The sequence below is a fragment of the Phasianus colchicus genome, chromosome 5, assembly GCF_987193195.1.
Source record: "Phasianus colchicus chromosome 5, bPhaCol1.hap1.1, whole genome shotgun sequence".
Classification (NCBI taxonomy): domain Eukaryota; kingdom Metazoa; phylum Chordata; class Aves; order Galliformes; family Phasianidae; genus Phasianus; species Phasianus colchicus.
In genome coordinates this window covers 16,967,355-16,983,448 of record NC_143440.1, presented here as the reverse complement: position 1 = coordinate 16,983,448, position 16,094 = coordinate 16,967,355, and the positions used below count along the sequence as shown (strand labels likewise).

Below are 16,094 nucleotides of genomic sequence, written 5' to 3'. Positions count from 1 at the left end.
GTGACTTTGTTCCTTCATCTTAAATACGGTGGCAAAAGGCAGAGCAAAATCTGCATGAATGTATCAATGCCAATTTCTAGATATTTAAGGAAAGAACCTGTGTTAGCTGCATGCACACACATACCCTCGCTTAATACAGTGGTTGACTCTATCACAGAGATTTTGCAGAAACAATGAAAGATTTTGGAGACTTCCTTTGGCATTGACTAGTTCTTTAAGAAATTTATAATTCTTGTAATTAGTGTTGTGTTCCTTCAGAAATGCAATCATTTTATGACTGTCTTGAGCTGAAATCTTGTTTTCTTTTTGGTAGTTTTGGATTAAAAAGCTAAGCATTGTGCTTTCTTGAGTTTTACTGTCTAGCAGCTTTTTGATTACTGGTGACACCAAGGGTAATATTTCTTATCTTCTGAGGATTTGTAAAACATTACACATCTTACAATGTGGACATGTAGTTTAAATGAAGTTAATTGGCATGATAATCTTTTGTTGATTTGCAACTTGAATGTAGTGCCCTGCCTTGACTTTGTGAGCACTATAGAAGTTATATGAAGCTGAAATAATTCAGAGCTGCTAGAAAGAAAGCTCTTTGAATACTAGATTTATTTGAATGTTATCATGAGTCTAACTGTTCTGACCTGGTCTACGTGCTGACATAGCACTGCTTGAAAACCTTTCTACACTTTTTTGTTCCTGTATCATCTGGCACGTTGTGTGAGAATACATATATATCCCTGCTTATTTTTACAGAAAGCTTTGTCAGGGATGGATGATCTGCAGCAAGTAAATACCCTAGAGATGCGAGTAGATACAAGAGAGAGCAGCTTGGGGAACTTTGGTAAGAAAACAGTTCTTTCTCAAATTTTCCTTTATTGTATTTTATCAGGACTGGGGACTTGGAAACTGTATGTAAATATAAAGTACTGTTGTGCTTGAGAGCTTTTGAAACATGTTCTTCCTGGTACCTCTAATTTCTTGATTACTGTTTTCTTCTGTGAGACTCTAAGACTGAATGCTACAGCAATGGATGGATGACACCATCTAGGGCTACAAAGATGCTTAAGGGGCTGGAGAACCTCTCCTATGAAGAAAGGTTGATGGAGTTGGGCTTGTTTAGCCCGAAGAAGGGAAGGCTCCGAGTAGACCTCACTGTGGTCTTCCAGTACTTGAAGGGAGCCTACAAGCAAGGAGGGTGGCTGACTTTTTATGTGATATGATAAGTGATAGGACAAAGGGAAATAGTGGTGAGGTGCTGGAACAGATTGCCCAGAGAAGCTGTGGATGCCCCGTCCCTGGAAGAATTGAAAGCCAGATTGGGTGATGCCCTGGGAAGCCTGATCTGGTGGGTGGCAGCCCTACCAAAGGCAGAGGGACACAGCTTGATGATCATTAAGGCCCCCCCCAACCTAAACCAATCTATGATTTCTGTCTAATGCCAATTAATTTGAACAAATTCCTCATGACATGCCTGAAGGACTTAAATGAGCATTTACTGATTAAGTTGCCCTCTAGAGTATTTGATGCTATTCTAGTGAAACAGAGTAGCCAAAGTTCAGTTTGTCTCTGTTGAAAGATTCCCCTGTGGCTGGGAAATCACTAGTGGTATCAGGCTGCCAGTGCTGCCAGTCTCCTGCATTTGTTTGCTGTGCTACCTCATCAAGCTGTGCTGGAGAATGTGCTCGAGGAAGCTCCCCTAGATACATCATTTGATGAGCCCCAGGAGGCTCTGAATGCTTGTAATTCACCTCTGTGTCATCATCTCTGCTCAAGAGAAGTAAGGAAGCAGTGGAGGAATTTCTTCGATAGCAGAGTCAACACTGAGAGTGTGTAATGTTCCTTTCTTCCAGAGCTGGAACCAGCAACCAGCTGTGACAGGAGTACACCAAGTCCATCTTCGCCTGCACTGAAGCTGAGTAACTATTGCAGGGCAATATTTTATGTACCAAAGGGAGTTGCACCCCCCCAAAGTTAGTGCTGATATTTTCAGACAAGCAGTTCATTTTCCCATGCAGAGCACCAAGGTGTGCAAGTGACAATAATGTAACAGCCAATCCACTTTGGGCCTTCTGATATGAAGAACAGTTAAAGGAAGTACAGCGAAGGGGGCTTTTGTTTTGAACTGCACAGCCATTTTATGGATGGCCTCAAGTTGCACCAGGGAAGGTTCAGGCTGGATGTTAGAAAATAATTTTCCAAAGGACTGGTTGGGCACTGGCACAGGCTGCCCAGTGGGTGGTGGAGTCACCATCCCTCTAGGTGCTCAATAAACATGCAGATGTGGTACTAAGGAATATTATTTAGTGGGCAAGATTGGTGGTAGGTGGACTGTTGGACTAGATGATCTTAGAGATCTTTTCCAACCTGAATGATTCTGTGATTCTATGATGTGTATTGATTTTTCAGTTTATTTTTCAGACAGGTTTATTTTTGATAGGCACTTGGTAATTTAGGTCAAATTGCATCTGTTTCTTTCAGAGTTCATAATCTATTCAGTCTTGTTTCCTCTGGTTGATAAGAAAATCTTATTACGCCATTTCTACCAGTGCTCCAAAGTGGTGCTCCCATTCCCATGTCATTATGCATTAGCTGTGACAAGCTAGCAAAATGTCTTACCTTATCTGTAACTTCTGTGTTGTGGTATTATTTTAAATATGTAGTCCTTTCCATTTCCTCTTTTGAACTTTACCTTACTGTCTGTTATTCCTCATGTGCTCATACGGAAATGCTGCACTTCATCTTGTAGGATTTGTGAAGTATTGTTAGAGCAGAAGAGCAGAACAAGTTAACTTACATGTCACTGATCTCTCTTTTCTCACGTTTCCTCTGCATTTCCCTTTCCTTCCCATTACTGGAATAAATCCCTTTCCTTCTGCTTCCTTTGAATAAGTTTTTGCAGCTTTTACAAAATGCAGAGCACTGTTCCCACACTGCAAACAATTTCCATCTTATGTCCCACTTTGAACCAGGAGTTGAACTTTAGGAGCTGTAAAAAAACAGCAGCTGCAGATCTTTTGAGAGTAATGAAACATCAAGGGGTATGGCAGGACAGTTTGCACCTCCAATGTGAGTGGTGTAAGCAAGGCTGACCGCATGCCAGCTGTCTCCCCTGAATCAGTGCACTGCCAGACCGGTTCCTGTTCACAGGGAGCTAGATAAATGGAGTGAGTAGAGTAAGGAACAGACCAACCACAATGAGAGAAGTTCAAGCCTGACAGAAGGGAAGGCTTTTCTGGTGTGATGAGCAATAGAGACATCCAGAGAGGTTGTGAGTGTATCACAAGCACTGACGTCCTGTATCATCTTAGCAAAATTTCCAGAGTAGTTTTAAACACTTTGAGGGTTTTTTTTATTAGCATTCTACTTTGGGCCGTGGTGAACTTGGAAGCATCGTGTTTCATCCTTTTCCAGTTTGTCAGGACAGCCTTACGCAGAGGTGTGATATAGAGGAACAGTTGTATTTCTTAGGGACAGGGTGGAGGCTTAAACAGTAAAAGGCCATTGTTAAAATGTTTTCCTGTGATCAGCATTAAAATAATGAAAAGCTTCATGCCAGAACTTGAGTTTGAGTATCTCTGTGGGATTCAGGATAGCTGCTGAAATCTGTAGCTGTTGGTTCTCACTGCACTTTGCTGAATGACAGGCAAAGCACTGAACCTCACTGGCAAGTCTTACACGCAGCTCTGTGGAATTTGGATTTACTTTTGTTCTCTATTACTGTGTGTAGGCTTCAGTTTCTATTTGAGCAGATGGACTATTTCCTTTTTATTAGCTTATCCCTTCAGTTTTGATTGCTGACAGATCTGGGACCATTTTGATGACCGGTTCGTAGAAATCCCTGCTGAAAGTAATGGTTGGATATAGTCGTTTAAGACACTACATAGTTCTCTTATTTCTAAGTGATTTTAATAGCTACAAATCAAGTTACCCACAATGCTGTTCACTGGTTCTTATTCAATTGTTGCCTTCTGGCAGCCAGTCTAAGTTGATTATGTGTCTGGAGACTGTTGCTTCTCTTTGGTGAGGCAGCTGTTTGCTGCACGGGGACTGTGCAACACTGCACTGCTGCTCGGCAGAGAGCATTTTGTCAAGGAAAAGCTCTGCCAAAGGTTCAGCAATAGGCATATGTTATTTTTCATACCGGTTTGTCTTATCTGTTTGCTTCTGCTCTTTTTGTCAGTATTTCTTTGTAAGAAGCAAAGGCAAAAGACATTCACTCTCCAACACGTGCCTTCCTAACCAGGCTGCCTTTAATTCATAGAATCATAGAACGGTTTGAGTTAGAAGGGATTTCTGAAGGCCATCTGGCCCAACTTTCATGCAATGAACAGGGACACTTAGACTAGATCAGGTGCTCACAGCCCCTCCAGCCTGACCCTGAGTGTCTCCAGGGACATCTGCCACCTCTCTGAGCAGCCTGGTAATTTAGCTGGTATGAACAAGCTTTGCTGAGAAGACACAACAGCAAGGGCTGCAGCAGGGCTTGGGCAACCTCTCCATCAATCAGAAATACTTCAGCAGGGGATTTATGTTAAACCCTACAGTGGTGTGTCTTTTTGTGAGATATGACCTCAGGTAGCTAGACAACAGCTAGCTTGGGTTTGTCTGCAGATAATGCATCGCTATATAAACAACAAATTTAATTAATACAGATATTGTGGCTTTTAGAATATAATAAAGCCAGCACTTTGCTTTCTCTTTTGTGCTAGTGAGTTATGTAAATGTCACCTGCTATACCAAGGCAGCTCAGAATGAGATCTGCGTTGCTATTCTGCTCATGAAGTTCAGCACTTAAGGCAATGTAGCTGAATGTATATATATCTTTTTTTATCCAGAAATGGAGCTAGTAATCTGAAAAATGCAGTCTGTTGCTCTAAAGAAAGCAGCTCCAAGGTAGGTGCTTGCAGGGGAATGCTCATTTTATAGCATAGTCAGGCTTTTCCCTACAAATGCACGTTGCGTTGGAGGGCCAAACTAACATTTACATGAAAATATTTTCATTCTGGGTCCTATTTTGATTTAAAGTTTATTAAAAAATTCAGGTATCAAGCACCTACCTTACATTTTTATTTCTACTATTCATTTAGCTTTTTTGTTCCACTGGAATAGTACAGCTGAAGAATTTAACACTCGTGCGCTGTTGCAAGAAATGGCACTGAGACTCGTGGGTCAGTGGCCACGGTGGGGATGGGTTGATGGTTGGGCTAGATGATCTTAGTGATCTTTTCCAACCTATGATTCTACAAAAAGGCTACTTAGTAAAAGGGAATCGAAGACAGAAGAGATAACACTGCATGCTGCTCTCAGTTCTCAATCAGACCAGTACCAGATCATAAGCTTTTTAGAGAAATACTTCATTAAAATCCTCCAGGCAGATTATCACAGTACCGCACATAGCATTCGCTTCTTTTTTACTTACTACAGAGCCCAGGGGTCGATGGTGCCAAAGTACAATAAAATGTTTGAGATGGGGGATTGTGTTACAGTAATGAAATAACCAGATGTGAAAATTATGTCTTCAGCCTGTAACACTGGCTGCCACACCCCATGGCCTCCTTCTATCCTTTAATAGCATATTTTTCCTGAACCAACCCCAAATATATTCAGTAGAAAGTTTTCTTTTGAACAAGACGCATTTCTCTTCAACTCATCTTCTTAACTTCTCAGACTTTGACTTTTAAAGCCTGTTTTGCTTCTTAATGCCTCAGGTTTCTTATCGGTAACAAAATAGCATTTTTTTTAATCATCTACATTTTGGTTTTTTTTTTTCCCCTTGGGGTCTTTCTTAGCACATGGATTATGTCTACAGAAGTCTTTGCTCAGTAGCACTTACGACTGCTGTGAATAATTAACAGAGAGAGTGGTATCTCCTCTGTTGGGACTCTGAAGTATTTTTTTTCTTTGGCATTCTTTATAAAATTTGACATGAAAATGTGTGCCTTGCAGGATGAGGGTGGTGTGTTTATAATTTGTGCTATGTGTTATGGAAAATTATTAAAAATAAGACTAAAAAAATGCACAATGAGCTTTTACTATTTTCCAAAGAGCTTTGCAAACAAATGACATTAAAGATTTGCAGTATAGCATGAAATTCAGTATGTGGATTATAATCACTCCCAAACAGCATTAGATGAAGATAATGCTTCTTCTGAAACATGATTTATTAAAATGTTTTTGCCATAAACACTGTTTGGGGAAATGGAATGAACAGCATGGTTTTCTTTGTTTGCTTGTGAGATTCCACTCCCCCTTTTTTTTTTTTTTTTAATTCAAATTCCTTTTTTGATCCTTTGCAAAGAGGTGGATAGTTAGAATGTCATGCTAAATCGTCCTTTGCCAGAGAGATTACTGTTGAGAACAGGTTTTAGTGTCTTAGTACTGATCCAGTCTGCCTAAAATTCATGCTACCTCTCCATGGTGATACATTATACTTGAGGATTCTTGCCATCGGTAAACTCTGCTGGTGGGCAAGTTTGCTGTTGTCAATAGCAAATGTTTCCTGTGCCAGGAGCTTACATCCATGGACTGCTATGATCTAAAGTGTTCTTGATCTTCAGCTGTTTGAGTTATCACTCAGTTGATAGTCAATATGCATTATCAATCAGAACAAAGAAAACAGTCGCCACGAAGCCAAGTTTTGTTGTCTTTTTGGAAACGTGCTCTATCAGATTTGTCAGAGAGGGTTTTCAAAAATATAATTAGTCTGTCAAGCAGACACTACATGTATGTTGCAAAAATGCAAGGGATGTAATATTTTCTAAGTGAAATAATTTCATTAATTTTCTTAGAAGGGGTCCGGCACAGATCTGACAGGAACAGATGAGAAATGTAGGTAAAATAAGATGCTTCAACTTGTAATTGTCAGAAGTTTCTTTTATCCTACCACCAGGTGTGCAAGATGATTCTTTATTCTGATCCCGTAGGTGCCTATCTACCTAATCTGAGAGAGCTGAAGTTGAACAATAGCTTGCTCGTATCTGTGAGGTAAGAAATGAATGATAACTGAAAAAAAAACAAATAACAGCCCTCCATTTTATTTAAATGATAAAATCTTCATTTATGCTGCTTTTATATCTATCACTTCCATGTGCCATGATAATGGATTGGGTCACAAATGTGTACTCCACAACCTCCTAAGTTTAAGGACAGGACCTAAACTAGAATAAATCAGTATAGCTGTAGTGATGCCAATGGATTACCCTACAGTCTGCCACCAGGAAAGTTCCTGCCATGCTGACATCCACGGAAATCTGCAGAAATCTTGGAGTTAGAATTTTACCTTGTGTGTACGTCTAGATGCTTGGATTTCAGAGTGTTTCGGCCCTTGAGCTTTTGCTGTGCACAGCAGTCTTTATTATACAGGTCAGACCAGTTCTTCAGCAGATGAAAATCTCCTTGACTTGATTGAAGTCAAAGTTGTGCTTACTGAGAGCTGCTCTGAAGCTCCATCTCCCTGGTTTCAAACTAAAAGAGGGGAGATTTGGACTAGATCTAAGGAAGAAGTTTTATACAATAAGGGTGATGACACACTGGCACAGGTTGCCCAGTGAGGTGGTGGGTGCCCCATCGCTGGAGACACTCAAGGTCAGGCTGGAGAGACACTGAGCACCTGACCTAGTGGAGGTGTCCCTATTCATTGCAGGGGAGTTGGATCAGATGGCCTTTAAGAGTCCCTTCCAACTCAAATGATTTTGTGTTTCTATGACATTCTCTAATAGATTGCAGCAGCAATAAATTCATCACTCTCCCATGCGTTGTTGCTGAAGTAGCTAACAAACTTTCAGTTTTATGACTGTTGATCTGGACGCCATCTCTTTATTAAGGCCCTTGACTGAGCTTATACGGGTTGCTAGAAGGATAAAAAATGTAAAAGAGAATTGTGCAGATTTGATCTGACAGCCATTATGAAAGAATGGATTACCTGGACTGTCATTTCTTCTGTGTCAGAACACAAGCTGCTTCTCAATCATACATGACCTTGTAAAGAGGGACTTAGAGTTAGGGGAAAAAAATCTTTAGATAATAGTGTTTAAAAATGCTACTTCATCATTCAGTTGTTACACTTCAATCATATTTTCCCTTGTTCTGATGATAAGTTGAGGTATTCGGTCTTTAGAGTTGCTTTTTTTTTTTTTAATTCCTTTTACAAACCACAACATGGGAAAGTGGTGAATCTACATTGCTGCAAATGTTTTAATGGCAGCCAAGCCTTGTCTTGGAGTTCTCTCCATTTCTGAGGAGTAAATATTGAGTGAAAACAAATTCTTTTTTTTATAATCTCAGAGCATGTTTTACTATCCAAAAAAAAAAAAAAGAAAGAAAGAAAGAAAGAAAAAAAAAAAAAGAAAAAAAAGAGTTTGGTTTGGTCTAAAAATCCATATTCTCCTAAAATGTTGCATGGCCATTTCTGTTATGCAGGTGAAATTCAGAAAAACTTCTGAATAGCACTGTCTGGTTATTTGACTTAGGGCTTTAGCAAGGTTCTGCAGTTCCTTTAGTATTGCCAAGAAAAGTTTTTGCAATGTGTTTTCTGTGACGTGACATCCTTCTTGCCCTTCATGCAGATAATACTTGGTCTCTTGTTGAGTTTTGATTTGATCAACTATAATGCAAATGTGTTTTGGCTTGGATACCAATCCTGTTGTGACAGTTCCCAGGCTGTAACTCCCTTAAACTTTCTGAGGGGTAAGGTCAGAATCATTGTGGCTATAGTTTGAAAATGGGCAGCAAATAAGATGAAATGTCTATTAAGGACGGGCTGTAGAATGTTGGTTGGCTTATTGAAACAAAGGTAAGGACAAAAAGATTGAGGGTGTTTCATATATGGTTGTTTCTGGGTTTCAGTTTTGGTTTTCTACTGGTCTCTTGCTAAAGGGGAACAGCTTGGAATGCCCATTGTGCTGTGGAAATAAACTATTTCTGATCTTCGTTCTTTTTCTAAGTCACGCTAATTTTATAAGGTCCTCATTCAGTGATCTTTGTCTATCTACTGGCAGCCAAGAAATTCTAGATTTATGAATCAATAATAAAGAACAAAATCTATTCTGAAAAGTGCCTTAAAACCTCAATTTCTTTTGTGATGACACACGCTCCTTCTCTTGGTAATATTTCCAGTAAAAAAAACTATATTTCAAGGCCAGTGAATTATTGCTTCTGCTTTGGCATATTGCCTATATATTTTTTATCAGATTGCTTTTATTCTTAATTCAAGGATGAATGAAGAGATCTGTTTAAACATGTTAGATAAAAATCTTTATGAAAGGGCTTTTGTATCAGATTTGGAATCTCAGGGATTGGTTCCCATGAGCTTATAGCAGAAGCTGTTTCGTGAGCTGAAGTGCATTCCCTCCAATTCAGCTCTAGCTGAGCTAGCAGAAGACTGATCTGCTCCCAGGACTACTTAAGGAACTGCTTATAATAGGGAGAAGTTCTTATACATTGAGAGATGAAAACCAGAGACTGCAGAGCGAGGGGCCAATGTAAGTATGAGGGATGTAGTGAAAGGGGAGCAGATTTCCTTCATCCAGAGTTAAGATTTTTTTGCTGCAGTCCACACTGCATCCAATTCTCATATTGCTCTTGCCCTACTGCAGTAAGAATCCTCCAGAACAAGCAGATGGCAATCCAGTAAAATCACCACAGGAGAGTGGAAATGAGAGACCTGAAGTTGCAGAGCACATGGAAATTTGACACTACTCGTGCTTTTATTTTGAGCCTTAGGATAGATAATTATTATTACTTTTTTTTTTTAACACCAGCTCCTGGGGCCAAGACTGGCTGCATCAGAGTCTGTGTATTCACCTTCTGAAAGGCTTCAGGCTCTCTTGACAGTGAAAAGATGACTGAAAATGTGGGAAAAAAAATGCTTGAGTGAGGATTTTGCTGATGATTTAATTACTTTAAGAAAGCAGATCCAAACTAATTCTTTCTTAATTAGGAGCAAGGGCTTTAAACGAGTGTTTAAAAATACCTTTGCAACCTGAATAGAGACATTTAGGAATTTGTAATTAGCTATATTATTCCCTGGTACTCATCCAACAGAGAGGTTAGGTAAATGCTCATCTTTTTAAAGTCACGAGAAGTTTGACTTCAGTGGAACTGCTTACAAACTGAAAACTGAACATTAGTCCAAGTGCTTTCTTGGATCTGGACCAAGTGGCACCATCCTGTATGGGTCTGAGCCATAACACAAATGACCCCAAAACTGGAAGTGCTGCTGATGGAGTGTCTGGGAGCCTACTGTTTGCTGGGCAGTGTCCTTTCAAACAGAATGTGTAGAGGGGCACCATTCCTGTTAATCTGTTTTGATTAATTTTTTTTTTTCCTTTTTCCTTTCCTCACTATTGTTTGGTTTGCTTTTTCATCTTTCAGCCATTTTTATTTATTTATTTATTTATTTTTGCAATTAGAGAATTTCTGTGTCTGATATGTAAATACAACCTGTTTTGTGCAACAGATCTTTTACAATAGATAAAATTCCAAACTATTTTCTATATTCACGTCACATACTTGTTTTAAAGACACAGGTGTTTGTCAACAGGTATTGCCGTAGTGCTTAGAGCCCTTAATGAGAGATCAGGGTCCTGTTGCATTACACTGTACTGACACAGAGAGCTGCTGCTCTCACTTGGTCTATCTGAATCTCTTTGTGTCCATATTTCAGTGCCCAAAGCAACACAGCTTGCTTTTACACTTGTTTTTTCTGTGTGGGGAAAGCATTTATTTTCCAATGCAAGTTGGTTTCTTTAGAAAGCACTTCTACTGCTCCTCGTGTGTAGGCAGCCTGAAAGCTTTTCAGCAAATAAGGTTGCTGTGAAGTCTATCTTAAGATATTCTTTGAGGACTTTGGGTGCTTTCCAGGAGCTAGGAAAGAAAGCATCTGAGTTGAAACTTAATCTCCGTATTAATGCCTGCACATCCCTGGGAATATCATAAACCTTGGCAAAATTGCTGTGACCTCAAGTTTTATTTAGCCGTGATGGCTTTAAGTACATGCATATTATTGATTACAGAAAAAAAAAGAGTAATGATTTGGGGATAGAAACACAACTATTTTTAGTTGACTGGATTATTTTCAGTAAAGCACCTTTAACCAGTTTGCTTTAGACCTTAAGAAAACCTGATTCTCATCTCCAGCACCCTGCATTCTGTGTTGTCTTCCCCAGTTGAAGCTCCCTTGCAACTCAGTGATGTGCAGGGAACTCTTTCCCCACATACTTCTCTTTCTGGTGGGATAGTAAGCATAACAAAACACTTTTTGCAGTGAACATGGCTAGTGAAATAGCAAATTAGGTACATAATAGATAATATTTGCAAGAAGCCGATCAGCAACTGTCTGCAAGCTAAGGTAAGTCCATCATTTAATGAATTGTCATGCCTCTTCTCTGCCCACCATCTAAGTAGACACACCATTTCTCAAATATTTGGAAAAAATACGGGGAATATACTATCAGGACTGCATGTTCTAGGAGAATGGGAGACTAGAGAGGAGACAGTAGATGTTGTTTAGCTTTTCTCTTCTCTTGAGAAAGTCTGAGGACAGAGGCATCCTGCCTTTCTCCTTTGCCTTTTGAGGGTACAGTTTGTTCCCAAGGGAAGAATACAGCCCTTACTCTTTCAAGTTCAGTGAGCAGAGACAAATACATCCACATTTTTAAAAGACACAACTGTGGCTCTCACCCTTTGTATGCTATTTCCCTTTCCTTCATCAACAAAATACATATCATTTTCAAGGGGCACCTCTGAAATTCCATCTTAGCCTCTGCTTTAGTCTTACAAGTACTGCTTGTTTGAAAGTACTAGCTAGCTAAGCTACTGCCAGCTGCTTTTAGTGATTGAGAAGCCTTGTGGGGGATCTTGTGCTCACCTGACTCCAATTTGTGGGATTACAGGGGCATCCTCACTCTTTGTACCACCTGGAGATGCAATGACAGCAATTTACAGATTACAGGAATTCAGTGGCTTTGTGGCTGAGCCAATGGACCAAGACTTCAAAAATACAACTTTGTTTTGAGATTAGCTGTGGTCTCTTCAGCTTCTTATAGAGATGGGCTAGCTGCAGAAATTTGCCATCTCTTCAATCTCAGTTGTTTGCTGTATGTATTACCCAGGGGCAGACACAGTCTTTTTATGAGTTATGTGCAAGGCTTCTCTTCATGGGGTCGTGATGTCAGTTACGTGCTGTAGATACTACTATAATATGATAAATAGCAGTGTTAGTGGTAACTAGCAGATACCTGGCAGCAAATAAGTGCTTTGTATACCCAGCTATTCGTGTTTGCAGCTGCTGTGTTTCAGATGTCAGCGCTGGAGATTGCTTATGAAAATATATGCTTTAGTCAGTGGTAAGACAATGGTTATAATCATCATCTGAGAAAACCCAAAGAATTGGTTTGGAAACAGTAGTCATTAGGCCATTGCTGGTGAAGCTTTCCACATTCCTTCATTTCCTCAACAGCTGTGGTCCAAGCAGCCATGAGGAGGGACTGGCCTTGCAGAAACAGGCAGGAAAGTAATGGTAGCATCACGTGCTGTGTTTGCAGGTTGCTTTGATTCTGTCCTCTGAGAGTTGCTTGTCTGCCTCGTGGTTTATTGTGTATTTGTTTTGTTGCTTTTTTTTGGAAAATCATTATGTTCAGTGGGAAATTATGTTTTGTGGAGTTTATGTTGTGGAAATTTGGAAAAGTCTTAGAAATTAAGTTGCCTTGGAGTGCAAGGTAAGTGCTGATTCGGAAAAGGGAAGGATGGGGGAAGGGAATGAAGCTTTTCAATTCTATTAATTGGTTGGTAACTGCAAGCGATATGAATATGCAATGAAGGAATAAATAGGATTTCATTGCAGAACCAGTTTTAATAATCTAATTTCTATAAAGCATACTCCATATGGGATTTGATTTAGTTGTTTTCATTTTCTGTGGACACGTTACTGTACGCTGAGGACGTGTTGCTCTTTTCCCACTTGCACACTTCTTTTTCTGTGGATTTATTTCTGATTTGCTCTTCGGCAAAGTTTTATTCCTCTGCCTGAGGTTGTTACAGACTGCATCGGGTCTCTCTGGGATGGATCAATACTTGCAAAAAGAAATACCAAAATGCCTTGATGTTTTAGGAAGTGAGATTTGGGATTCAGTCAGCGAGTATCACACGCGTCCATTCTTCGCTCTTTGCCTTAAGCTGCCCTATGTGTTCTTCATATAGAGAACGCAGAGATAAAGGTTTGATAATGAAACCTACCACCTACCACAAGATTTCAGTAACAGAAATCTTGTGAAGGGTTGTGTGTTTTGTTTTAAGATTTTTAACACCGGAGAATCTTGTCAGCTCATTTGGAACTTTTATGAAATATTCCCTCTGCTTAATCTGCAGCATTAGAGGTTTCAGGCGTTGATTTTGAAAGATGAGATCTGCACTTAATCAAAGTTGCAGTATATCTGTCACGTTCTGCCAAAGCTCAGACCTGGAACATCCTGCAAAGCAGGCACACAACATGTGGGAATCTTAGAAGGTATTCATGCAGGAAATTCAAAGTGCTGTGGGATTTGCTCCTGCATTGTAAATAACTCATTCTTTAACCACGGTTTCATTATCCTTTTTATATGTAAACTTTCAACAGTGAGAGTGAAGGACTGCCAGATCTATAGGAAATGGCAGTAGCTCTGGGGCTCTACTGAGGGACAATTGATACATGGGTGTGACAGTTTTATTGTCTGAACTTTGCTCTTTGTTTGAAAATTCCCTTGCTCTCATGGAGTGTGTAAGTTGCAGCACTGTGCTGGGTTCTGCAGCATCACTGTGGCACAGCTTCATGGGGAGTAAAAAAGGTCAAGGGCAAGTGTTGGCCTGCAGCATCGCACTGGCGACCCTTATTACTTTCATGCTACAGGAGCTGAGTTAAAACAACTGATAGGTCACTGTTATTGCTACACTACCTCATAAAATGCTACTACGTAGCTAAGCTGACAAGCAGTTCTAAAGATCAAAAGAAAATTAAGAAAAAAATTCATTATCCTTCCCACGTAAGGTATGTACTTGTGTGTTTAGAAAATCACGGTTCATGGCTGCAAGTACATCAACTTTGATCAAACCCGTAATTCTCCTCTAGCTTTTGTGGCAGCAGTCAAAAACAAGAGTATTTGAAACTAAAGCTCCAGGTCACTTTGCAGTGCTATTAACTTTAACAGAATTAAATGTCTGGGTTAGTTTGTGCAGAACAACAAGTAGTTATGGCACAGATCAGTTCTCTATTTCATTTACAAAGACCTCTGTCCTCTTGGTCTCTGCAAGCACTTTTGGTTAAAATGAGGTACAATCTGACATGGAGAACGAAGGGCTTTCAAGTTGCTCTGATGAGTTCAGTGAGCCAGTGAGAAGAGGCAATAATGTATGAAGTGCCCCAAGCAGCATGACAGCAACGGGCTGGTTATGTGGCTCAGCAGCTGGGTTGCCCTCTGTTGTCATCTCCTGTCTCTCACCCAAGAGTTCAAATTATTTTTTTAATAAACAAGTAAACAAACAAAAAATTGAAATAAAATTCTGAGATACTGCCAGGCTGCCCCCAAAAATGGGACAACAGAGACACCCTACCGCCACCTGAGTACAGTGGCTGCGAGGTGCAAAACAGAGCATCCAAGCCAGCAGCTGCAGCATCTTGCTACTTGAATTTTGGAGTGGGTATGTAACCAAGCAAGGCTGCAGTACTGTGAAGCATCTCTCTGCAGCCAGCTCTTTGCATTCAAAGGCAAAGTTGGACTTGATAGCAAAAGGACACTGCAAGGGGCATGAGGACTTTGCCTTAGCATTGCTTGCAGGGTTGGGGTGTGTCATGGATTTGATCAAGGGCAACACGTGCATACAATTAGTTTTATAATTCTGAATGCTTTACAGCTATTTGAGAGTACAATGAAACTATTTGTAAGCTTCCTATTGGAACATGTGTTACTGATTTAAATAATATAAATAGGCCTTAAAAGTTTTTGCTTCTGATGTCAGAATTATCAGTACAACAGCATCATTGTGTACTGACATATGGACTGGATCGTTGTCGTCGCTGTATGGCTTGCTAAGTTCAGCTTGATCTCTGTAGATCAGTGGTTTTCTTTCTTTACTTTATAAGACATTAGCTCAGTCACTCTTAAATTCAGATTCCCTCCGGTCACCGGCATGTTCACTTTAAATGACCTTTAAAAATAAATACCAGCATCAAGCCCAATTTCAGATATATTGCTACTGCAGATTTATTTCACAGATGTGTGTGTGCTTTCAAGTATTGTTTGCAAGTTCAGTGGATTTAGTGTTTTATTTATAGGTGGATGATTCTAAAGCAATTTCCAAAAGAAACGATGATCTTGAAGCTGATGGATGTGCAGGACTGGGCTCTGTTAGGGCTGTGCTGTTGTGTTTACTGTGTAGTTTGAGCTCAGTGGAGCTACCCAAGATTTATTGTAGTGAAACCAAGAGCAGGATTTGGCTCTGTAGGTCTGGTCTTCATCCAGCAGAATTTTGGCTCAAACGAGTCAATCCCTGAAGAACAAGGAGGCTGGATTAATGGAAGAACATGTTATTATTTCTCAAACTATTATTAGGTGTTGTGAGCCAAACCGTTCCTTGCCCCTGCACTCTTCCCCAAGCTTTGGGGAGTGATGACAAGATGGGAGCATCACATTTCATGGGAAAAATTTTGAATGGTTGTGCACAAGTGAGAGGGTGCTGCCAAGACCCTCACAGAACACAGAGCTGTTCAGTGAGTTCCATTCCCTGCAGCAGTGTCTGGAGCTTTCAAACCCTTCTGTTTATTCATTTTCCTGGGGGGAGAAAAAAGTTGTATATGAATATATGTAAGTTTGTGGTGTTACAATGAAACTAGGAAAGTCTATGTTGGTTTCCTAGCACTTTTAGGTGCTAAAAATGTGTTTGGGTGTTCAGCATATGTTCAGTTATGTTGGTGGGGTAATTAGTCCAGAGGACTTTCTTTTGTGTGACCTCAGAGGCTGTAATCCTGTTTGTCGTCACCATCAGAGTGATGATGCACGCATTCTCACCCTGTGCTCTGTCTTTCTGCATTAGACCTGACCCATACAAACCAGTGCAAAATTTATAGC

At 40.1% G+C, this 16,094-nt stretch overlaps 1 protein-coding gene across 4 annotated transcripts in view; it reads left to right on the top strand.

Moving 5' to 3' along the window:
• The window catches only part of LRRC56 (leucine rich repeat containing 56), a 65,483-nt gene that overhangs the window by 21,574 nt on the left and 27,815 nt on the right, over window positions 1-16,094 (top strand). For 3 of the 4 annotated variants that reach the window (XM_090140664.1, XM_090140662.1, XM_090140663.1), the window contains 3 exons: window positions 751-838; window positions 1,848-1,913; window positions 6,921-6,981. In XM_090140664.1, the coding sequence (XP_089996790.1) occupies window positions 751-838; window positions 1,848-1,913; window positions 6,921-6,981 (215 nt within the window). The remainder of the gene's footprint in view (window positions 1-750; window positions 839-1,847; window positions 1,914-6,920; window positions 6,982-16,094) is intronic. The other variant, XM_031608953.2, reaches the window with a different exon arrangement.